The sequence below is a fragment of the Orbicella faveolata genome, unplaced genomic scaffold, assembly GCF_042242905.1.
Source record: "Orbicella faveolata isolate gen_17 unplaced genomic scaffold, um_ofav_v1 contig_12, whole genome shotgun sequence".
In the NCBI taxonomy this organism is placed as follows: Eukaryota; Metazoa; Cnidaria; class Anthozoa; order Scleractinia; family Merulinidae; genus Orbicella; species Orbicella faveolata.
Window position 1 is genome coordinate 25361510 of NW_028301539.1, and position 25353 is coordinate 25386862.

Sequence of the window (25353 nt, forward strand, 5' to 3'; positions counted from 1 at the left end):
AGTTTGAGCAATTAGTTTCACACTAAGGAGAGGAATAGGATCAGGTCGGTAATATTCTATCAAATGAATACAATTACTCATTATACATGCATGGCTTGTATTTGTAGCAGATAAATTGCACCCTCTGATTGGCTAATTCTAGGGTATTATTCTCCCGTAGTGCCCAGTGGCCAATTACAGGGCTGCAAAATCAAGGCAAAAAGCCATTTAATAAATACATGTAACTTATTAATCTCAAATGTTTGATCCTTATGGGAAAATCTCAATCCTAGACCTTGTCCTATTGATCTCACTATAGGATCACTCAGTCAATAAAGCAAGCTCTCAGCTTGAGATTTTTCTGTACATGTAAAGACCTCACTCTTGGTTAATAAGTAGTTAATAACAAGCTCTTAAAATTCAAAAGTTCTTTACCTAAGTTATTTCCACTGCATTTGGTACTGTTCATCAGCATTGAATTTCATGTTACACACAGGACTGCTAGCTTTGCCATCAGCTAAATAGTAATCCTGTTTTAAAGAAGTTCTCAATCCAAATCTTCACAAAAGCTGAATTTGAGAACTCTTGGGATGTCTAATATATAACATATGCCACATACTCACAGGAAAATGGAACAATGACAAAACAGACATATTGCAGAAATGTTTATTATGAACTGCATTATTGTCACCTTTGAATAATCATGTACAAATGGGCAATGATGGGTTTGAGATGAAACGCCTTGCTCCAGTCATTGTGTAGGATTTCCTTGACCAGCTCCACAATGCAAATGACATTTTGATAATCCAAGGCTAAACGTAAAAAAGAAATTACAATGCATGATCACTACAGCACTTTATACATTTCATAAGGGTCAATTCTACAACCATACTTTTGACCGGAACTTAACCACGGACAATACCTAGATAAAAGGTTCATACTCTTTTGAACTTTTAAAATTCCATGACTTTCCATGAGCTTTCTGAATTTTCCATGAACTATGTTAAGCAGTTGTTCTCAAAATATTGTCAAAACAATTTATTGCTTTAACCATTGGATGTACAAGGGGGATGGATGCCACCCCGCTCCCGCCCATAGGGTTTTTTCAACGTTTTAAAAAGACAATTTACTCTAAGGGGCTTAAATGTCCAGTAGCTGTTCCTTCATTCTCTGCAGAAATTTTGATATGTCAATTGTGTGCCCATCATTTTTGACACTGCCATGGTAACCTTCAAATTCCATGTAGGTCTGACCAAATATCAACTTTTTTGAGACACATGTAATTCTCTGTTGTTTTTTTCCAGTTGTCTTCATCAAATTCCAGAAATTCACGAATTTGTACATTTCATAAGCATTCTGGCTTGTTTTTGTGTTAATTTCCATTATTTCTTGACTTTTTTTTAAAAAATAGTGAAATCGACGAGGGTGGATCAAAAATGGCGGGTCAAATGACGTCATTACCAACAAAAATGGTATCATCTTGTAGTGCAAGCTCAGGGCTATCTAATCAATGTAAATTTATTTCCCTCTGCCTTAAAAGAACAAACACCAAGAGGTGGGGTCCATCCACCCCCCCCCCCCCCTCCTTGTGCCACGGTGGGGGTATGAGTCAGCTTGTACGTCCAAGGGTTAATGTAATTTCCCACATTATGAAGCATAGAATGCATACTAGTGTTTATTTTTTTACTGGAATTAAAACCACTTTTCTGACTCTGTCTTTTGATCGTTTTGCCTTTTTATTCTCTGAAAGTATAATTATTGACTTTCATGAACCATGACTTCCATGACCCATACTTCAATTACATGCCTTTCCAGGCCTAGAACATGAACTTATAGAATTCCATGATATTCTGGGTTTTCCATAACCCGAATGATCCCTGCTAGAGTAACCCTGAGGGGTCAGCTATCAGCAAGTACCCTACTACAAGAACATGCACATGTACTAAACAGCACTACAACTGACTACAATGAATGTAAAAGCATTCGTTCAGAGCAGCATTAACTCACAGTGCATGAACGTTTCTCACCTGTCCCTGAACCCACGTATTCAAGAAAAGTGTCCAATTCCAGTGCAAACAGTTTCCAGCAAGAGTATCGAAAGCTCCATTGTATAATGGCAGGTCCTAGATAATAACACAAATGCAAAACAAGCATTAAACTCTATAAAGGACGGTCTAACAAAAATTATTGCCCACATCTCACATGATATTTAACTTATAACTGTATCAAGAGTTTTCATTGGCTTAGAAGCCATCATGTTACATGAGTAATTAAACCATGCTCAACAAATATGGTAAGCTTATGCAAAAAAGTTTGGGGAATTTTAATTTTTAATTTATTTTAGTGTAATATCTATATTTTTGGAGCATTTCTAATAAAACAATTATTCCACTTGCACTTGTTGGATATAAGATGATTACAGCCAGCTCAGCGCTACATGCCATGTTGGCTATTTATTATCTCATATCCAATACACGCTCGTGTAATAATTATTAACTAAAGTTAGTAGATTATCCCTGAACATATAGGAGACTGACTAATGTTTGGTGGATAAACTGTCATCTCATGCAAAGCCTACAGTAAACGCCTAAGGAGATTTCCTGCTACACTTGTGTCTAATATGATCTCTATGATCTGCTGCAACAAACATGATAGGACTAAATTAAAACTAATAAAATTACACTCAGAAGCCTCTATTTTGCCTGCAATTAATATCCTTTAGAAAACAGCCCTAAGAAGATAATATCATGTGTGCTGATTAGTTAAAAATCGTGTTTCTATAACTTGATAGAAACACAGTACTAGCAAGAGCTGTTGACATAATGATGGCACGAGCGAAGAGAATTTACATTTTGATAATCAAAGTCAACAAGTTTTCCTTTTTTCCGTCATGTCACACCATGATGGAAAGGAAATAAAAAAAAAAAAGAAATAGAAAACATGTTCTCCGTGTTTCTATCAAGTTATAGAAACATTCGTGAAAGTTTGGGAGAACTCGAAAAAAGCTGTGGAAACACTCGCCTACGGCCTGTGTACCCACAGCATTTCTCATTCACCCAAACTTCCACTCTTGTTTCTATAACTCAATAGAAACACGGTACATGTTTTCTATTTCTTAAGTAATACACAAAACTACAGTGGAATCCCAATTTTTTGTAACCATCAATTTTTCCCACTTCCTGGTTATCAAAACAATAATGTCTTTTGGCTGAAAAGCTAGGAGAAATTATCCTGAATTTTTCAAGCCCCCAGATTTTTTCGAACTACAAAAAATTGGGATCCCACTGTGTTTACTTGCAACATGATGTTAACATTTTACATGTACCTTCAGCTGTTGGAGCAACTTTTCCCAGTGTACCAATGGGCATTACCAGCTCTTTAGAATCTGGGCTTAACACTGAGAAATGAAAAAAATGTATATATATTAAGTTCATGTAAAAAACATCAGGTGACAGAAAGAGCATTTTGTTTTGTGAAACACTGCACCATTGTTGAAATTATTTTGCTTGATGCAATTCCCCATTTTCCTGTTTATGGCTGACGCTCAGAGGAAAATTCTCAGGGTCTTTTCCAGTACTTGAGATTACCTTGAGAAGAGCAAATTCTCTACTCTCAAGCCTCTAATACCTGTGATGTATGGCACAACATTTCCTTCCCAAATGCACAAATGTACCCCTAACAAAATTAATGGCATATTTTGGCTATCAGCCATTTTTGCTACGTGTACATTATCTGCCACACATTCAAGTACCATTCCATGGAAATCAAGATTGGCTCACAAACAGAAACTTAACGAATGTTCAGTAGTACTTCTTTAAACCTTTTGTTTTTGCATATGCATTTCGATTCTCACCATTCTTGTAGAGAAGTCTTGGAGTAACAATCTTCCAGATCTTGTTATCACCAGAGCAGTCTACATCACTTAGCTGGTTCTCTCTTAGAAGCTCTGTATATGACGTCACACAATCCAAGTAATCATACACCTATGTATACAAACAGACAGATTAGTATTTGCCAAAAATCAGTGCCTCAGCTATGAGCAAAGTACATGTAGCAATTAAAAAGAAATCATCAACTTAGAAAATGCAATCATGTACATGTGAGTTAAGTTGCCTTTTTTTAAAAAAAATAGCAACTAAAACAACAACTACACTGTAGTTATGACAGTATTTATTAAATGTAACTTGTTTAAGAATAATTGCCAGTTACAAAATAAAGTAATTAGCTAGAAAATAACAAACCAGTTCAAAGTAGACTAATTTCTAACTTTGCTATACAAATTTCTATTCAAATTCTACCAGAAAAAAAATGTAACCAAAAACCTTTCCAGCAGAATCTTCATCTCCCGCCAGAGATTTGAGAAGTTTCAGAAATGGATGGAACTGAAGTGGAAACCTAAATAGGAGATATTACAGAGGATAACTATTCTTTGTTGCCATTCATTTCTTTTTGCTGGATACATCCACAGCTCTGGGTAATGCCAGGCATTCATGATTGTGAAACCAAATAAAAGTGTCTGGCCCACAAACACAACACAGTGACCCCTACTGGGGCTACAAACTGAACTGGACTGCTGGATCCACAGTCCAGTGCCCTAATATATTATACCACCATGCCTCTGACATATTGGAAGCCTTTACATTTCTCTCAATGGTACGACTACTGAAAACTTAGTTAAACATTAAGGCAATGCAAGTTCCATCACTGATTCACTAACAGTATTTTGTTAATTTTCTTCATTCTTGTCATATTTCTTGCTTGTAAAGAAGTTGTGTTTTAATTAATCATTTTCTAACTGATCAACTTGGATGCTTTCAACCATATTGTTTATAGTCTAAACTCACCAGCTTCTTGCAGAATTTAAAAGAAGGCCAGCTCCGGTATGCAAGTCCTGAAATAAAACAAGAGGCCAAGATTTGTACAGTGACTTCCAGACTATTGACAATCTAATTTAATCCATAGACACTCAACATGCCCTACTGGAAATCTACAAATCTGATTGGTACATGTAGTTCCTCTGTGGTCTATTCTCTGATAGGAAACAAAGGTACTGTACATGTATTGCACTTAAAACACTTATTCTTGATTTCAGGCCTTAAAACACATTAAAAGACTGTAGGTTTTGGATTGCAATCCTTTACAGCATTTACTAAAACAGTTATTAAACTACTCAGCCTCATTTTCTAGGAGCCAGAGTGAATTTGGCTGTGCCAAGTATTGACAGTTCATTCAAGGAAAACTCTCACAAACTGGCTCATAATCTGCATGTTTTGTAAATGTAAACATTAAATGGAGAGTTTACTAATAAGACAATTTGTTTGTCCAGGCAGTCTTTATTGAGGTCTTTTTCAAGGTATGAAGACATGAAACATATAACTACACTGACACTTGCTGAAAGTTATCCACAATATTCTGTAAGCTTGCCTTCACATACACAGTGTACCATTTCTTCCTGGTAACGTTTAGAGGGACAAGGTCAGCAACCAAACTTCAAACCTAATGCAGTATTGTAATAACTAGGTCATGGTTCATTTACTACACAAGATGTAAATCAAAAAGTATTGAATACATACTGAATCCCAAAAGTCTACACAGAGGCCTTTCTCAGTGAGAGCTTGTGATAAAACAGAAACCAAGAGCTGAAACGAGTAAAATCACACAACATCAAAACACAATGAATGGTAATGACATGAGAAGCAAACAATTCTTCTTTTGTTTTGTTTCGTTCTTTGTTCTTTTCTTTTCCTTACAAAGGGTGGCCTAATTCAAATAGATAAAATGGACAGGTGTCAAAAACACAAACAATATTGCAATCAAAATGTTACCTCTAGTATTGTTATACCTGTAATTCCCCTAATGTGTCTTCATCAAAAAGTGCTAATACAATCACCATCAAGCCATATATAAGGCTCTTGCAAGTATTTGACACCGGCTGAAAAAATAACAGATAGCAATGAGAAACATACACTGAGCAGAGATGAGCATATCAAATTTATCATGACATTTATTTAACTGAATTCACATATGAACTCAGTTAAATGACCTTGCTCTCCATGAGTTCTCATAGCTCATTGGATAGAGTGCCCACCCATTGTTCGGGAGGTCATGGGTTCAATTCCTGTCAGGGACTCAGATCTTTTCTTTGTCCCACACTTGTGTCATGCTGATCAGTTCACTTTCCACATTATTTTCATATAGTAATATTGTAAAACATATATTATAATAATTTTTTATATATCTTATAATAAATATAATTATAATATTTATTTATTTTACCACCATATGGCCCCACACATGAATCCTATGGAAAAACATAATTACATGACCAGTAGCCACGTCCTGGTCTGCAGCAAATCAAGTCACCCAGTGCATGTTACATGTATACGTTGTAGGTCAAAATAAAATTCAGGTTAAAATGAAATTCCTTTGTCTCTTAACCCTAATTATTCATGGATCATGAATAATTAGGGTTAGAAGACAAAGGAAATTAAGAATCAAACTAGGTTAAAATTATTTTAACCGGACCTTCATTTTGACCTGCAACATACATGCCAAATACTCCCCAGAACATCTATACAACTGCACATGTATGCCTATGACCACACACTTCATCTCATCCTGTTTAAATAAATCCATTTTACATAGATAAAGAATGCCTCCAGGGTTTACGGCAGTGGTGTTATAATATAGCTCAAGGTCCTGAGTTTTGCAGCCCTCCACATTACCACTACTGGACAAGTGCAGAGTTTAATTCCTTGACCACACAATGCAAGTTGACAGCTGTGGTCTTACCTCTCCAGCCATTGGGATTCTTAAGAATGTTGCATGTAAGATCGCTTATGGGACACACTGCTGTAAACCGGTTACCAGTTCAAAACATTTATAACTTACAGTGCTTCTAGAGAATTCCTCACTTTTCAACAGTCCTAGTAAATATTGAAACACAGAGCATTGCAGTGCCTTACTGCCAATCCTTCGGACAAACTGGAAAAACAAAGGGAAAAAGATAACTCATAAGAACTCAAAAACTTCAGCATAATGTTCAATGATACTATAACTAAAAATTAAATCTTTCTGAAAATACAAATTTGAGCATATTTGTAAAGTAAATTTGGATCTGTGCATTCCAACCAAAGCAAACATTTTTGTACATGTGTCCCAGTCATTGTTATTATATTCTGTACTCATTTGCTAATTAAGAGCAATTGTCAATTAGAAAACGTCACGCATCAAGTAACCCAATCATATGTTCCAAATTTGCACTTTGCTCACTAGATGAAAGTCAATTCTAGCAATGTCCTTGTTGTTTAAGTAATTCAAAATTTGCATGATGTTAATACTTCAGGCACCTTGTCACTCAGAGCTTTCTACAGTGAATATCCCAAGACCAGTTGTGCATTGTTCAGCTTCAATGTAAGTGAGCCGAAAGCATAAACAGTGAACTTTCCAGGGTCCAAAATTGCGCTTTCCTGGTCGTCAATGCAACTGAAAATTTTGCACTGGCGACCTAAATTTCACAACTGGTCGCCAGTGGGCGATTAACTATTTCATGCCACGATAATTAGACAAACAATAACTTTGATTGTCAGCCAAATCAGTTGAAATAAAATTCAAAGCCACCCGCCAATTGACCACTTCCTTTTTACCTTTCCGCTGCTTTTGAAGTATAAAACCGATTTTCCTGTTATTATAAATCTACCACAACGTCTCACAGCAACGATCTGTGCAAAGCTTCGCTACCATGTTTTTTCAGTGGTTTCCCATAACATACGTATTGTGGGCGCAAAAGGCCACGTGCGTTCTTTCGCCATGAATAGTTATCCAGGCGATGTGGTGTCCAAAGATGTTCTGAAATCTTTCCGTAATTTATTACAAGGTGGAGACGGAACATCCACGAAGAAATTAGATGAAGATTTAGATATTCTCTGGGCGTCAAAAGGTGGAAATGTAGATCTGTCAAAGTGGTCAAAAGATGATTTCAGCACTGGTTTGATTCCTGATTACATCGATTGCAAATATTTTGCTGGTAAGCCCGTGGTGACCGTGGTTTGTGTTTTGCTGCAAAGGAAAAATTTTATTGACACTTTTTGGCAACCACATTTTTCCATTTGGCGCCTGAAAAAAAATTTCAGTCACCAGTTGGCCCCTGCCGAAAAAAGTTAATTTCGGACCCTGCTTTCAATTCTTCACTGGCCAGCTAAAACTGTAACACTTGCATATTGGCTCAAAATAAAAGTGACAAACTCTTTAACCCTATTGGTGGATTGCCATTCAATTTACCAGTTCCTGAGAGGCCTCCATAGTAACATATCTGAATACTGCCCAGGCCAGCATGACAGGTCCATGGTGTGGCTGATCACCCCAGCTAATAAATAAATTATCCAGGGCCTAAGAAAGGACTAATTCAGTATCAATGTCAAGTACATGTAGTTTCAATTTTTGTGTTAAAATCATTTAATCAAATATTCTAGGATTTTATCATTGTTAAAAGTGCTAAAAACAGCAATGTATAAACACAGAAGCATATCACCTCGTTGAGGTGATATGCTTCTGATAAACACTATACAACGGTTTTGTCAACTAGGTTATAAACAATCAACACAAATTCTTCACCTTTAATGTGTCCTTTTCTTGAAGAAGATGATGCTCTGCACAACTTGTTTATAGAGAAGAAAAATATATAAAATTACATTCCCAATACTAGTAACAATTCAAATGTATTGCACATGTAGGTAAACTTTTAACTTTTACGAACCTATCTTCTTGTATCAGCTTTCTTAAACTCTCTAGGTCCAAAGAAACTATCAGAATCAACACCTGAAGATGGCTGCAATACAGAACAATACAATTTCATTTTATATAGCTGGAAATTTTTCCTTGACAGTGTCAGGGCTTTAAAAAGTGCCATCCAGTCATCTGGGACAAGAAGATTTTCCTGCCGGGCAAGTAACTTTCCATTCTCACTTGCCCAATGGATAAGGGCCCAGGCATGTTGTCTGCCAACTTGCCTGGAATTCATTGCTCAATAAGTTTTTTTCAAACGCTGACTAAGACTTCTCCAAGGCAACATCATAATATTGTCCAAACCCGGGCAAGCTGGAATTCACATTTTTTTCAAGCCCTGCAGTATGCTCTCTCATTGGCTACAAGTACTTTCAGGGCACATAACATCTAATAATCAAACTGTTCCCACCAAAAGTCTCAGATCAGGCAACATTGCAAAATCTATGATGTCAGAGAGTAACACTGAATTATTACCCAACTCTAACTGCTTCATGGAATAATATGAGCATGATTCTACATGTACAGATATATTATCAACTGAAGGTTATTAGGTTTAGTTAAGTACATGTAGCTATATTTATTTCTATATGGCTCAAATCAGTCACTGGTATTTCCAGAAAACCCCTATTACTTAGATCACTGTGTAAGCAAAGCATCATGCAGGTCCCTGAGGTTTTCTTTACAGAGGTACCTGATATGAGGAAGCAGAACCTCAGCTTGTCCTTCAAACAGATGTCTGTTGACCTGCTTCGTTCCAAACCCCTGGCTCTAAATTGTGCAAAACACAATCAGTCAATAGTTTATTCGTCTATATCAGTAATGCCTTACTCTCACTACATGTAACTTATTCTTTAAGTACTTTGAGCTTCTTCAAGGAATCATGTGCCAATTTACAAAGAAAATTTTAAGAATTTTATTTCCCTGGAAAATTATCAATAGTACTGTAAATCGCATCACAAAGTGACAAGAGAAGAATGAGACAAAAAAAAGCCAATCCCCCTGCATATTGTATACTGCAGTTGTACTTCAAGGGAAATATTTTTTGCTCTTTCTTAAGTGCTCTTGTCTCTAATCATTGCCATGCCAGAACATTACTCAGGTAATTAAGCATTATGTCTGTTTTATACATGTGTACCCGTGTCTTGTGAGGAAATATGCTCTTTTATTTGTGGATAATGCATACCCTAACACTGTAGTTGCTTTACCATAAAAAGAATGGTTTCTGAACATTTTACACCACTCTCAGGAAAATTAGCATCATTTCTATGCTCTGTACTCTGACACAGAAAAGTCAAATCCAGTTTGTCACAACAGTCTGAAGCTATTAATAATATTTTACTATAAAATGAAACAACTTAATCCAAATATCTTTCGGTTCTGGCTCTGTTTCTCAGTACCTGAAATAGCTTTGCCAACTCCAGCAAGGACTTGGCTGGAACAACAAACTCTTTATAATAAAGAAGCATGATTTCCAAGAGCAGCATCTGTATCCATTGACAAAAAATGTTTTATTAAAATTATTTAACATACTGTACATGTACTGTACTTGTTATTTAAGTGTGTGTGTTGTTGGGGGGGGGGGGGGGGAGGTGGTCTAATGGCTCAGCACTACACCCTGGATTGAGCTTAGTCTCATATCAATGCTAAGAGGCAATGTATTTAATAAAATCAACTGGTTTATACATACAAACAAGAGACAAAGTTAACGTAAGTGTCAATTGCAGAGGTGTTTTACATGTACGTACCTGTTCTCTCAAATACTGTAGAGCCCATCTGGAGCATTTTGTCTTTAGATGCTATATAAACAAACATAAAGGGAATTGTTCATTATTTTATCTTCCAAATTACAACTACAGGTACAGAACATCACTAACATAAGTTACAATGTAAGAAATTGAAAATGTTTTTGGTGTTTACAAGATGTGGAAGTTTTGGAGAAGGAGAAATGCTGTGGGAACATGCAAGTGTTTACACAGTTTTTTTGAACTCTCCCACATGTCCCTGGATGTTTTAATTTAACAATTAGACTATGAGCTCGAGACTTCTGTCATGTGAAAGGGCACTAATTAAAGGCCTGAACATGTAACACCTGTTACATGTACATGTACAGACAAATGAATGTGCTTGACGGGTCCTTGATGTTACAGGACTAACGGGGTAAACTTGCTTGTTTGATACGGTTGTGAAGATCAAGGCAGCAGGTGTAAATCCTTTCACAGACACTTCAAAAATGCAGAGAAGGAGCTGCCAGTTTGCACACTGCTATGCTACTCACTATCTACAGCGTAAAACAAAATAGTGAGCGGCATAGAAAATCAGAAAATGGGATATATGATAGAATGCTGGAAACATTCATCCAGAGCAGCCACTGTAACCTTCTCTCAATGAACTGAAGATACATGTACATGTAACTCACTAGTGATGCCCCTAAGGTGTCCTGTAAAGGAACTTTGGCACAACAGCAACTCTTGTACTGATCTGTGATCTACAACAAGATTGTGGATGTCAAAAAATATGTTACAGTATGATTCTGAACTTCCCTCAGAGTGAAACAGACACAAAGCTGAGAAACAGCAAGTTACCATTAGAGTGGTTTTCAACTGAGTGTCAAAAGTAATCAGGCAATTATTTTGGTTTTAGTTTTACTACTAACAGTTTAAGATTGGCTGAGTAGTCTAATTGCTAGTACTGTAGTTGGCTTGGTTTTGGTTTTACAGCACTCAATTAGAAACCACTCTGATACGTGTTGTAGTTCCAGCTCGGCCTCTCTTCACCCATTCAAATGTTATGTACTAAGTGACAGATACATGTACAGTACAGTACTGAACAATAACTATGTGTGTGAATGTATGACATATCCAAACTCAATAAACAATGCAAAAAGGACAGTGCAGTGATAATGTCAAAATGAAAAATGTAACACCTTAATAATCATGACATCCTTTTCTTGCATGGCTTCGATGCAATCTGCAAACTCCTCCTAATGACAGATGAAAGTGTGAAAATTAAAATAAGAGAAAAAGCTAATCAACCCTGGGCAATCTAATAGTTTTTAACAGTAATTTATAGTAACCAACGTTATAACCAGGATTGTACACTTCAAATATTAAATTTATAAACACTTTTTTCCATACATGTAATTGAATACAGCAATCATTTAAATGCTGCATTAAAATGTTCTTTTAGATGACTTTGTGGTTCATGCACATTATTAATTAACAAAATGTTGACAAATCTGTTTCATAACTATTACTGAATGGAAAATTATCTGAATTAAAAAATGGTGGACCTACTCTATATGGATGCCTCGGGTCTTGCCAGTAACTTAACAAAAACTTAACACACTGTAAAATGTGAAGACGTTCTTCAAAGTAGTACTCCATTATCTGAACAGAGGAGAAAATAATTTATTATGTCAAAATGACAATACCTAACATGTAACAATGGGATGTATCTGTTGTAGTTACAGTAATATTGGGTTTTTGACTATAGTAGGGATAATTATATTTATATTTATATTGAAAAAAAGTAAACTCCAGAAAACTATCAAATGCTACACTGTAAGATCTTCAAAAACCTAATCCATGTTTGTATGTGTAGGCTGTGTGCATATTTTACCTTTTTCTTCTCTTTATTTAAATTCTGTTAAATACAGGTCAATAACCAAACATGTATCTGTAACATTACTGAAACAATTAAATTCATATTTTTCTTTAACACACCTTTAATAAAAGTCCCTCAGTTTGAGCCTCATGTTTTAACATATTCTGGGTTAATTACATTGTAAAAAAAATAAAGATATACAGTCATACATGTAATATACAGGTAACAAGCATGAAAAGATACAAAAATCAAAGATTGTAGATTCAATTACATTATTAAAAATAAATGACAGAGGTAAATGAGAAGCATGAGGTCAGCATTGGGGAAACATTGGTTCTGTTATTGTTTCTGCAAGTGAAACAATAACAGACAATAACAATAACAGAAACATTTCACTAGCACATGCTAGTGAAATGACCGTTACATGTAAAACAAGAAGATCTGTTAGATCTTATAACCGCGCTTTTAAAATTTAACTGTTTTCTTAGTACTACAGTCGCAACGCAGTCCATATTCCAAAGCAATCTTTGATGATTCATTGATTACTGTAGACATCACATCACTTGATCAACACACACTCTATTATTGCACCATCAGTCGTAGCCGTTGTGACATCTCCGATGACGCAATAGTCTTAATCTGGAACTTTCTTCGGGATATGTATGGGCATGAAGATACGAACACTATTACAAACCGCTTTCTTTCTTTAAAGCCACAATTAAATTTAATTGTTTTTTTCCCTTGAGTTAAGGGTTAGCAAAGAAGTCACACAAGTCACATAATTCAAGAATTGCGTTATCTACGGCTATCTTTAGGACGGTGGTTATTTCCCTATCAATGACGTAATCTTTGCACGTTCTGACACGTTCTTTGCTTGGCTTGCAAATATTTAATTTTCCTTCCGAACTATGAACTTGCTGCGATGAAACAGTCAAAGGATTTACTTCATTTGCCTAAAACCACAAGAAATACTCGCAAAATTACAAATAAATTAATGACCGTCGCTTCTGGCGAAATAAACTTGCAAAGTAAACACGATCTTATTTGTCACGTAGCGAAAGTGAAAGCTGCAACGTCAGCGCATTCCATGGTTGACGTAATACCTTTTTTCACCGTATTTATTATTCCCTTTAAATCCAACGCTTTGATAAAACGGAAAGAAAATATATTTTACCCACAAAAAAGAAAACAATATCCGTAAAATTGTCCGTGTATTTATGTTTTAACAGCTTCTGGCGGAAAAACATCACACGTTCCGTGACTCAAAGTTTGGCCGAGCGGAGGTCTGCGTCTGGTCACCGACAAAAAAAAAAAAATAAACCACGGGTAAACCTAGAACCGCGCTCGGCCCATGGCCGCGCGGTTAATAACATATTCACTACATGTATGTATTCATTATAATCAATGACTGTTTTAATACAAACCAGCAGCTGTTGTTTAGAGCCTCTAAAGTCATTCTCCAAATAGCTGCCAAACAACTGCAAACTCTGCCATTCATCAAGATTCTACAGTGTACGGATGATGAATCACATTAGAAAATAGATATCCATTGTACATGTATAAAGAGGGCACTGAACAAGTCCACACACATTCAAGCACAACAGTGAAAACAATGTCATAAGGGACCCTTACAAACTCGGCAACACATTTTAGTTGTAGCATTGAGCATAGACTCACCAAAAATTTGCTGACTTTTGTTACAAACTCCTTCCTCTTTGGTTTAATATTTGGAGACTTTTGAAGAGTTTCAGCTGATTGGGTGCTAAAAACAATTAAGATATTGTACTATTTGATCCGTTTGTAAAACTTTAATACATAATTTGTGAAAAGATACAAACAGCAAGAAATTATAAATAAATATAAACCTTTTGGGTAGCAATAAATCCTTAAAAATGAAAATGAATTTTGTCAGATGCCTACAGATGTACATGTACATTTACAGTGAATGAGGCAGTTTATTTAATACCAAAAGTACTGTATCATCATAACCTCGGTAAATCAAGCAATTTTGGTTCAATAATAACAAAGGTATTTTTAGATGATTCAGCCGTATACACGTTCTGCAATGTGACACAAGATACAGACTGTATAAACCAAGGATGGAAGTGGTTGACTTGTTACTGACTGTTCTCGCAAGGACAAATTATTGCTGTGCAAATTTGCATTGTACATTTGTACATTGTACGACACAAATTTCAAGACCCTCATAGTACAGGATCAGAAGAAGTCTTGCAAAATTAAAATCACCCATTAAGCATTTTCCATGTTTTATCCCGAGACTAATAATTATTGTGTTTTTGGTCTACATCTTACTTAGGATTCATGCTGAGAATCAATAAGATGCATTGTAGAGAGTCGACAAAATCAATAACACATGTATGTAATCATACTTTGGTTCCTTGTAGTACCCAGTCCCCTGCAGCAGACGATCCTTCTTCTGCTTTAGTTCCTCCGCTATTTGATCCTAAAAAACAAAACAACCACAAGAATCTCTAGTAAACATTCGTATGTGTTGGCATATTTCACATGTTGCTGAAAAGGCTCTTGAAATTGTCAAACAGTAGCTGGTTTACTAAACATCTTAGGCTTAGCAGTTCTTCAGTCTATCAACATGCACGTGCAACCCTCCAAGTTAACTTTTTTCCTTAGTGGCCATTTGGCCACTGACTGTTCAGGTTTAGTTGCCAGTGAAAAATTTTAATCGCCAAAATATATGCATAAATTAATAATTAATTAATAATAAATAATAATCTTGTTATTATCTAACTGTATTATTAATAACATTTTCCTTGAACCACCAAGTAAATTGAAGTCCCATTCAGTGAAAGAACTACCTAATGTTGATTCAAATATGCTTTTATTGGAATGATTGATGATCAAATGAAATAGTTTCTGATCACAATGAAAAAGTACTATATTATTGCAACAGTGTTGTGGGTTGATCACAGTTAACATTCAGTCTTTTTAAATTGATTGGCTTTCACTTTCAATAAATCTTTTACAATGGTTATAATAATTCAAATGTACATGCCTTCAAATAGCTCCATCGATTTACAAGTGACACCACAAATGTCAAAAACCAAAGGTTCAGACTATCTTCATTATAAACTCTTGCTTGAGTTTTTAATATTTTATAATCACACTTAAATGGTAACTTAGGAATGACTTGAGCACTCCAAACAATTCAAACTTTCACACTATGAAATAAAGTTTTTTTTGTTTTTAATCTATACTAGTGACACATATTTACAAGTCTACAGCCAGCACACAGAAATCCATATTTCTGCATTAAAACTTAGAAACCACATGTGGTATGGACTTCAGATTGACGAAATGGTCTTCTTGATCTTTATGAGGATTTGAACCATTCCTTCACTGCTGGCGCTGGTTGTGAAATCAACCATCAAAAAGCGTGAGCATGTATGAATGAAACGTATGTTTACCGCCATTTTTCCCACGAAAATATGTGATGAAAATTAAGAAAAAAGTCACTTCACAAAACACAGAAATATTTGTGTAAATCATTTATAATTCACACAACAAGAGCAGTGCAAACAACACAGATTATACCAAGTTAAAATAAGATAGCCTCATTCGCAGCTGAATGGCAGAAAGTTTTCCAATGTTCACCAAGGCGGCATCAAATTCTTGCTGAGACCATAAAGTGAACACTATTTTTACCTTATCGCTTATGATCTTTTTTAAATGTTCAACCTTGTTTTCTGCTTGAATAAGCAAATGATACAAAACTTCATCTGAAAATTAAAGACTGTATTGAAATGGACAGAAAAGTTCATGCTCAAATTGTTTGTCGTTTCAAATTTAATATGCAAACCGCGGAACGCGAATACTCAACGTGAAAATACTTTCACAAGTTTTAGGGCAATCACTGAGACGGCTATTTTTTATTGATAAAATCTTTGACAATTTAAAAATAAACCCAGGTTCGTTCACACAAGTGAAATTTATTTACAACTGCTAGCCGCTTTTCATCACAGTTTTTTTTTTATTTATAGAATCCCCCATGCTTGTGTTATAAAGTTTGCTGTAAAGTCAAGTATTTTCGTGTCCACTGAAACAAAATATGTTTCTCAAATACATCTGGATGTTTCTCAAATATATTGTGGATCCTGTCATCGTCGAGCTTTCCAAGCTTTTGCAATTCCTCTTCCTTTCGATGGCAAATGACTGGATTGCATGCGTCTCATGCTTCCAGGTAAAATTATCACATGCCAAAGTTCAGTCGAGTGGAACGAATTTTGTTGCGTCCCAAGCTCAACTGAATGCAATTCCTTGATCTTTGTTTACCGTGTAACATTTCATTTTATTTAGTCTCCATTTCTGTCGGTTAAAATCCCACAACAACTAGCTTTGCAAAGTGAATTCTTAATGCTCAGAACGTTTTTCTTTTCAATCCGGATGATAGTCCGCTCAAGCTCCTGACGCATAGGTCACGTTAATTTTAGTCGCCGAACTGGTGACTTGCATTCTAATTTAGTCGCCAGCTCCAAAATTCTAGTCACCATGGCGACTAAAATGGTCGCAACTTGGAGGGTTTAACATGCTTCTATCATGATTAGGTCATTTACCACAAACATTTGGATATTCAAATGTGACCATAATTCATTTTGCTACTGTATTTCTAACTTTCTAAAAGTAAATACCTGGCAAACCTATCTCAAGACACAGAATGTGGTCCAAAGGGATTGCAAGCTAAGATTATGAAAAGAAAATAATGAGGTAATGTATACATGAGCTTACATGTTGGGAGGTACTGCATCAAGGGTGATGAAGCAAGGGTAACCTTTATAGTGTTTGCTTACCCCAACCTAAGAACTACATGTAACCCTAAGCTAACCTGCAATTCTCTGCCTAACCCTAAGATACTAAGCTAGCCCGAACATACTGAAACGTTGCTTAACCGTAAATACTAAATCCCACTCAACGCCAGCGAGTTAGTCTTTCCGGGTCATGTACATGTACAGCGCATTGTCACTGTACCAGTTAATGCAAGATGGCATTGTCCGACAAGATCATACTGGTTAAGCTTTGCAAACTTACTGGTTCTTGCAAGGAGGAACGTCCAGTTATGATATGCCACAACCCACGGTTAGATCTGACGATAAAGAAGAACATAACCGTTACTGAATTCTTGCAGATTGCAAGCATTGTCTACCGACCGAGCTTCATAGGTAATTGAACGAGAAATAACACAGAAACATGGCATTATGAGCAGTTAAATCGCAGTCAAACTGTACTTACATTTCAATCGATGACATTGTAATGATTTTCTATTCACAGTAAGCATATTTACAAGGTTTTTTGATTGAATTTAACCCCAACAGACAATCATGTGCTCCCGCCATTTTGGTGCAAGCTTGGAAACCACGCGCTCGATTGCCCTGGGCATGAGAAAAGCTTGGTTTCTCTGTTGTGTAAACTAATATGAAATGTCCTCGAAAGGCTCATTCAGCACCGATCATGCATCCATGATTGTAAGAAATAGAAGAGCAAAAAAGAGTAGCAACAAGTAGAGACTGATATTTGATTCCTTTCTTTCCATATTGAAAAATATGAAACAATCTGGAACATCTTTTAAAGACTCTTTTATCACTTGCCATGATGCACTACGGGCAAACAATCATATCGTAGGCTCCTGCGCACATCTAAGAAGGGGGTGAATAGGGGTATGCAAATCCGTCAATCCGTGCCTTTTTTCGCCAAATCCGTCGATCCGCCAAAATTTTTGTTCAAATCCGAAACCGCAACCACATCCGGAAACAGAAGTGTAAAACTTCAAAGGCAAACTGGTAAATCTGAATGCCATTGTTAATTTCACACAAATAGTAAAGAAGGCCACATGCTTGATGACTATAACACAGTACAATTTCAATAACAGTCTCACACCTGAATTTAATGAGCTTCGTTCGAAAAAAGAAATAATTTGGATGAACTCATTAGCATACCGACCAAGGCTGAAGAAAGATCTATGATCCAAATTTCGTTTAGGAACATCAAGACAGGCACAATCCGGAATCTGCGCCAAAATTCACAGCTGATCCACGATCCACCGTGTTTTCAAAAATCCGCGAATCCGCTCGATTTACCGCAACAATCCACAATCCGTGCGCTTTTTAAGGCAAAACGGCTGTCGATCCGAAAACCTACTCACCCCCTCATATATATATGACGTCAATTCACGAATTCGAAACTCCGTACTTATTCATGCTTTAGTGTTCATTAGAATTCATTTTATACATCTTATTTTTATTCGGCTCTTTTTTTCCCGCATTGCTCACGCAAAAGTTCTTACGCATCCCACCGTTGCTATGAACTGTCACCAAAGCAACGAGAGTTTTTCCATGCGCGTGCTTAGTGATGTCATAATGAAAGTCGGAGCAACAAACAAATATACAGCTAGATGTCGTCGACTTTGCAGCATTTTTTCGTACCATGACTTCATCAGTGGATCCTGCGTCAAGCATTTTCGGGCAAGTTATCCATTACGTCTACACGTGGCTCCCGATGACAACTAAGAATTCTAGGAGGAGTAAGAAAGATTCTCGACAATGTAAAAAGCGTGTTAATTTTTCACAGCCTGTAAAAGATAAAAGTGAAAGCAGCCTTCATATAGCGGCTTTAAAAAGCTCACACGGCCTTCCAAGCACTCCAAACCGTTCAAAACTCCTTTTGTTACACTCTTTACCTGAAACATGCCAAGGACAGGAGGGATTTTCGCAAGAACTTGATCCCTGTTCTAACCTCGAGATTGTTGGGTACAAGTTTTTGTCAAACGAAAAGAAGACCAGCAAAAGATCAGCTCTGAAGCGGTGGCTGCGCCAAAGAACTAACGTCGTTCACAAAGAGACTGTTCACTTTGATGAACGCTTCGGTTATGGAGGAAGACATCATCTCTGCTGCAGAGAAGTGTTTGAATGTTCACCGAGACTAGCAGGTAAAGCGTTAAAGTGCACCTAACCCCCCAATTTTTTTTTTCGCTAAAACGAATCTAGGCTTTATTTGAAGCATTTGGGCGAAGAAATTTTTGAATTTGGTTGAATCCTCGATTTTCTATGCCCTTTCAAAGTCGCGCTTGAAGTGTTTCACGACCGCGTTTTAGGGAGTCTGGGGCGGCGGTTCCTGATGACGTCCACCCAGGAACCAAACACAATGGCGCCTCAGTCAACTCTCTGTATTTGCTGGAGAAAATGGAAAACAAAACTAATCGTTCCGATGTATTTTGGGACTAAAACGTCCAAGCTTTGTCTCAGAATCATTTTGTTTCGTCACTGGAGTCAGAGTTAAGTTTCGATTTGGAAGACACCAAAATAAACTTCGATCGAGCACGTTCGACAACTGTAAACTCACTGCTTAGAACTTTGAGAGCAATTTACAATATTTCAAGCGACGAAGGGGAAGACTTCTTTGCCGACGAGCTGCTTGTATATTAGGAATGGAAAGCTAGATACGAAGTGGAGGAGCAGGCAAACGAAAAGCAGGAAAGAAAACTCAAGGACTGCTTTGGATGGTAATTTCGTCAAGTAAACATAAGATTCCCACTCGTGTTTATAGCCCGTTTACATTTGTCCTTAGCGAGAATGTATTTTGTGAAGGTATGATTGTTCTGTTAAATCCAGTTTGTGTTTACTTTCTGTTGAATGCTTCATGTTTATAAGAGCGACGTACGTGTTGCAGTTTTCGAGACTTGATGACCTCCAAAACATTGGCTTCGATCGATTGAAAATCGTACTGTTTGGACCTGTATTTTTGAAGCTGCGAGAACAAGGTGGAAGGAAACATTTCATACAATTACCGATTTCACATTGTCACACGTTTTAAGTCGTAACTCCAAATAACCAATGTAAACTCTGTGAGTCTAACAATTTTGTTGTGATGTAATGCTAAAGGATTAATTTCCTACTTTTATCTAAATCGAAAGAGAAATAAGTGCTGGTTAGCGGCGTCGACAAAATCTGGATCGGACCGGACCGGATCACGGATCGGATGACGGACCGGATCACGGATCGGATGACGGATCGGATGACGGATCGGATCACGGATCGGATCACGGACCGGATCACGGACTGGATCAAGGAAAAAAATTCAAAATTTTGTTGAGCAAATTGCACTAGAGTGACTACTGTGAGCAGAAAGTTTTCTTTAATTCAGGTGTGATATTCCTTTATTCTTTTATAATATCAAGCCAACTGGGAGCTGGTCACAGATTAATTTTTTTCAGGCTGTTGGGTTTTGATTGCGATGATCAATCATGTCTTCATATCTTTCTCCGCAGTTCAGATAAATGATATTTCGTGTATTCACTTGCATCAAAGGTAAACTGTCATAAAACGAGTCAGTATGGTAATAATAGGACGAACGTATGAATAGAAACACAAAAACTAAAAACACTAAAAAATTAAACACCTGATGATTTCAAACAATTTCCGTTTTTGAGACAAGTCTATACTTTTACAAGATGTGAGTTTGGAATACGATATTTCGCACAGGAATAAAACGAAACAAACCATTTGTATTTCAAGGAAATATAGCTGTTTTACAAAAAATTCTAGGAATGACATCGATAGTGTGAACGATAACGCAACCCGAGAATAAACAACATTTTAGGAGTTACGTCACGATTTTTAGAGTTATTTTTAGGATCGTAAAGAGTTGCCTTTAAATAGAATAAAACCTTAAAATGATCGTGTTCCAGGATAGAAAACACTTAAGAGGCAAGAACAAATCAAAACGGAATGAGGACCGTTAAGGATGGCAAAGATTAACGGGGATTGCAAATGACAAACTTGAAAAACTAGGCTAGTTTTTTCAAGATGTGCAAATCGTGACGTAGCTCCTTCAAAGCAAGTCATGTCCTTAAGCTTTCGTACGTAAGTCTTCTTATTAACCGTAACGCCAACTGTAACGCTCACATCTGACACGAAAATGTAGCCGAGAATTAGCCACTGATAACAATTTCAAAAACGAGAATGGGAGGTTCACGCAAGCTTCGAACCAACTAACGTTCAAATATAACTACATCTGCCTGTTCATTACAATTTAAATTCGTCGTAAATTAGGCGCTTATGTGGCTTTTTAAATGACCTCTTGTCATTCTCTGTAATTAACATGTCATTGCGTCAAATTCGGGATTCTTATTTTCATTTAACATATTTTAGTTTTCCACTTTTATTTTTTATTTATTATTATCTTATAAACGGTTTGACTTTTGTTTTTGATTTTTTTTCTTCAAAACTTTTTTTTTTTTTCTGTGATCCGATCCGTGATCCGATCCGTGATCCGATCCGTGATCCGATCCGTGATCCGATCCGTGATCCGATCCGTGATTCGATCCGTGATCCGATCCGTGATCCGGTCCGTGATCCGATCCGTGATCCGATCCGGTTCGATCCTGGTTTTGTCGACGCCGTGCTGGTTAGCGGCGTACAGTTGCGACCTATTTACATATCAGTTAATACGCTTCTTGATCATGATCGGATCACACAACTTTGCCGGTTATGTTATTAATACTGCGGGATTGTAAGATATAGGTTTTCGGTAGTATTTCTAAAAATTTCTGGTTAGCTTTAAGCAGAAAATTTATGAAAATAGCGTTCGAAAGTCTGCGGAACAAATTCCAGTGAGAATTCTTTAATGGTTCTTACAGATTCAGTTCGCTTGTTTCGGTTCGACAAAATCAACCGTCGTTTACGTCTTTATTGTACCATTAGCCGATCATCGTCAGTAAATTGTACCGTATATCTTTCTTTAAATCTGGAATATTACTGCAACAGCCGATAACACCTCTGGAAGGCGTTTCTGCGCACTTTTCGAATGTGTATTGCACAATCCTGAAGGAAATGAGAGGACGTGAGATATCCAACCTTCCTGGGTAGACGTCACAAGAGCCGCTGGACCCATTCTCCTCAAACTCGGTCGTGAAACAAAATGGCGGTGTTTTGGAGCTATTTTCGAGATTTCGTCGGGGCACAGAAAATCGAGGATTTCACGGAATCCAAAAATTTTTTCGCAGAACTATTTCAAATAACAAGTAGATTCGTTTTAGCGAAAAAAAAAAATTTGGGGGTTAGGTGCACTTTAAAGCGACTTAACGATGTTAGTTTTTGGTCACTTAAAAAAGATTCTTTCATTAATTAAAAACAGAGCCTCCCAAAACTTATTCATCCGCTTAGGCCTAGATCGTAATTTAGCCAATCGGAACCGAACGTGTCTTTTCTTTTTTCAGTCAACAACAGGTACATATACAGCAACAATATTAGCTAATATTTAGGCATGAGCAGGCAACTTTTACCGCCAGTTGCGGGATCTAACTTTGAGTTCTGATTGGTTTGCTGTTTGATTGGTTTACCGTCTAGTTCGCTCGGGACGTGACAATTGGAACGTTGGTAGGAAACCGCTCTTCTAAGCCTTGAGACAGATTGGATACAGAAATGTTTAACCCCAGAACTGCCAGTATCGTAGATGGGCATATTTTCTCAGTTTAGTTGTAATATGCAGTGCTGGATCCAGGGAGAGGGTCACGGGAACCCCCCCCCCCCCCTCCCCCTCTCCTTCCCTAACAGATTTTTACTTTTCTACTTGTTTGACGCTGAAATTCTTGCATCGACAGGATCTCCTCTTTTTACTCAACTGGTTGGCTTGTTTTTTGATGGAAAGCCATTGTATTTGGCCACTAATCTAAATTCCAGGCATATTCCACAATGAAATGTTTTTGGCAGTACCCTCTGATGGTCACTCTCCTCTTCTCGCAAAGCATCTTTGTCCGACCAGTGTTAAACACGTGATCGTCTCTGCTTTCTGTGAAAATTCGGCATGGCGACAACTTGGCCTATAAGTTCGTTGTTTCAACGTGTAACGGCGGAGGAGGGGGGGGGGGGGGGGGGAGTGGGTTGGCGTTTGTTGGTTGTTGAAGAGAGTGATGGAGTTGCGGGGAGAAGTAATTTGCCCAGAAAAGTTTCTGTAGTGTTTTCTGAGTCAAAGTTTTGAGTCCCCGATCGAAATTCCTGGATCCGCCCCTAATATGGTACACGGTTTTATCCAGCCGAAAATGAAGACCACGGAAAAAGGAAGCCTCCGAAAGTAAATCAGAAAGTAATTGAATTCGTTGATTCACACCTTAACTGTAATTCAGTTATGGAATTATTATGGTCGAATTACAATCTTTTCTCTGAAGGGTCGAATTACAATCTTTTCTCTGAAGTCAGACAAACCGTGTTAAGCTACCAACTCTATGTGTCTTCAACTCTGGTTTGCAGATTCCGGACACCAGACTGGTCATCTTGGTCTGAAAGGAAAAAGACGCCCGCCTCGGAGACAGTGGTCACGAGACGAGCTTGACAAAACTATTGATGAAGAACTTAACGAAACAAGAGGGAGTGTCGATTTGAGCGAATCAATCTCTGTTATTAGACTTTGGCCTTCTCGTGCATAATAAACTTTTTTTTAGCTCTGGGTTACGTTAGCATGACTGATTGACGTATCTGCCCGCGCGCTAAGTACAACAGAACCCCACCTGCATGATTGGTTAATGACTGCGCGCGAAAATTGGTAACCGAGCAATAACCCAATAAGATCCTTCGCAGATCTTTCTACAGAGTGGGTCATCGATCTGCACTACCATGAACAACAAAACGTAAAAGAGATTCCTCAACACACGTAACCAAAATAGTGGTGGTTGCTGCAATTGATATTTTTAATATGGTGGAAGCCTGACGAGGCTCGAAAAGCCAAAAATATTTCGAACTACCACGGTTTACAGTTTTTGTACAGTTTTTATATATTTATATTTTATTTTGGAAGTGATTTTAAGTGCGTCGGATGTGGATAGAAAACGTGGTGCCTTTTTCTTACCCTTCTCGTTATTCCAACACATTCCTGGCCTTGACGAGTCAAATTTCCCATAGGTGCTGCAAGGTCCACCGGCGCTTAAGTGAGTGATACGTTTTCCTTCAACAAGTAACTGAAAGCAAATTAATTACACCCAGTAGGTGGGCTTACACTTGACATTTCAAGTGCATTTGAAATTTATTTGAAGTGCACTTGGGAATAACTTGTGTGATTAAGTGAACCGATCTTGACTAATTGTACTTAGTCGCCACGGAAACTCAAAACATCAAAGGGCCGAACTGCACTCTGATCGAAGCGAGGTCAAAACCTTCCTTGAGTGTGCACTTATCCAATGAAGACGTCGGAAGCTAATTATTGAAGTGGCAATCATCTGGAGCCTTAAAATTTACTCTTACAGGCGAAAAAGCGAGAATTCCTGTTGTCGATGACCTTGTTTACTTTGTTTTAAATTTTGTGAGCAAGTATGGCGTATTATAGACACTCATCGGTGACTGACAATGATCTCCTCGACCTTAATTTAAGGTAAGTTCTGTTTTATATCTTTTGCCAAAGATACGCCGGTTTTTCTTTAACTCTGATCTTCACAGATACATTTTGTGGTCGACTTGCACCAACAAAATTGCAAGCAGCAACTTCTAAAAGAATATAACCCGTTGCGATCCGCTCAAAAGCCAATCCAACCCGTTCTTCTGAAGTTATGCGAGTTCGCATTCGGGTGTGTTGGTTTTGGAGATCTGGCCTTACAAGGTACGATGTATTCAAAAGTTAAGCGAGAAACACAGAAATGCTCTTTCCATATGGGAAATCTAATGCGAGGTTTCTTAAAATAGCACGAAACCAGTTTTGTGGCAGTGGCCATACCCAAGCCCTTCTTTGATACCGGTTCATCATCAGGCATCGTCGATGTCAATGAGAAATTCGACAGGTCTCTTGCAAAAAGACTGGCGAGGTGAAGATTTTGTCGAACAAGACTTGCTCGTCGTAACAGTATGAGCAAGTAAAAAAATTAAAGTGAAAATAATGACGAATAATCTCCAGCCTTCGATGTCGCATTATTTCATCCTGTCGCTCTGGCTTTCCTGTTTAAAAAGACCGTCTTCAAAACGGAAAATTACGGCTTGT

The 25353-nt window shown here is 37.3% G+C and overlaps 2 protein-coding genes across 4 annotated transcripts in view; one reads left to right on the forward strand and one right to left on the reverse strand.

The window, feature by feature from the left end:
• The window catches only part of LOC110045995 (nucleoporin NUP188-like), a 39608-nt gene extending 21834 nt beyond the window's left edge, over window positions 1–17774 (reverse strand). For 2 of the 3 annotated variants that reach the window (XM_089282975.1, XM_089282974.1), the window contains exons 1-24: window positions 17629–17774; window positions 17428–17482; window positions 14757–14830; window positions 14044–14128; window positions 13791–13871; window positions 12486–12530; window positions 12057–12149; window positions 11687–11743; window positions 11180–11248; window positions 10509–10559; window positions 10161–10247; window positions 9455–9531; window positions 8735–8806; window positions 8593–8635; window positions 8260–8367; window positions 6871–6963; window positions 5822–5911; window positions 5553–5618; window positions 4824–4870; window positions 4302–4374; window positions 3833–3962; window positions 3305–3376; window positions 2007–2102; window positions 671–791 (exon numbers count right to left, since the gene is read on the reverse strand). In XM_089282975.1, the coding sequence (XP_089139101.1) occupies window positions 671–791; window positions 2007–2102; window positions 3305–3376; window positions 3833–3962; window positions 4302–4374; window positions 4824–4870; window positions 5553–5618; window positions 5822–5911; window positions 6871–6963; window positions 8260–8367; window positions 8593–8635; window positions 8735–8806; window positions 9455–9531; window positions 10161–10247; window positions 10509–10559; window positions 11180–11248; window positions 11687–11743; window positions 12057–12149; window positions 12486–12530; window positions 13791–13871; window positions 14044–14128; window positions 14757–14830; window positions 17428–17482; window positions 17629–17645 (1802 nt within the window). In that variant the 5' untranslated portion in view covers window positions 17646–17774. The remainder of the gene's footprint in view (window positions 1–670; window positions 792–2006; window positions 2103–3304; window positions 3377–3832; window positions 3963–4301; window positions 4375–4823; window positions 4871–5552; window positions 5619–5821; window positions 5912–6870; window positions 6964–8259; window positions 8368–8592; window positions 8636–8734; window positions 8807–9454; window positions 9532–10160; window positions 10248–10508; window positions 10560–11179; window positions 11249–11686; window positions 11744–12056; window positions 12150–12485; window positions 12531–13790; window positions 13872–14043; window positions 14129–14756; window positions 14831–17427; window positions 17483–17628) is intronic. The other variant, XM_089282976.1, reaches the window with a different exon arrangement.
• A 1025-nt stretch (window positions 17775–18799) lies between these two features.
• On the forward strand, window positions 18800–23969 carry LOC149117319 (uncharacterized). The gene is made up of 2 exons (XM_089282985.1): window positions 18800–19321; window positions 23640–23969. Exons 1-2 carry the CDS (start codon window positions 18820–18822, stop codon window positions 23813–23815), a joined length of 678 nt encoding a protein of 225 aa, XP_089139111.1. The 5' UTR covers window positions 18800–18819; the 3' UTR covers window positions 23816–23969.
• The last annotated feature ends 1384 nt before the right edge of the window (window positions 23970–25353 follow it).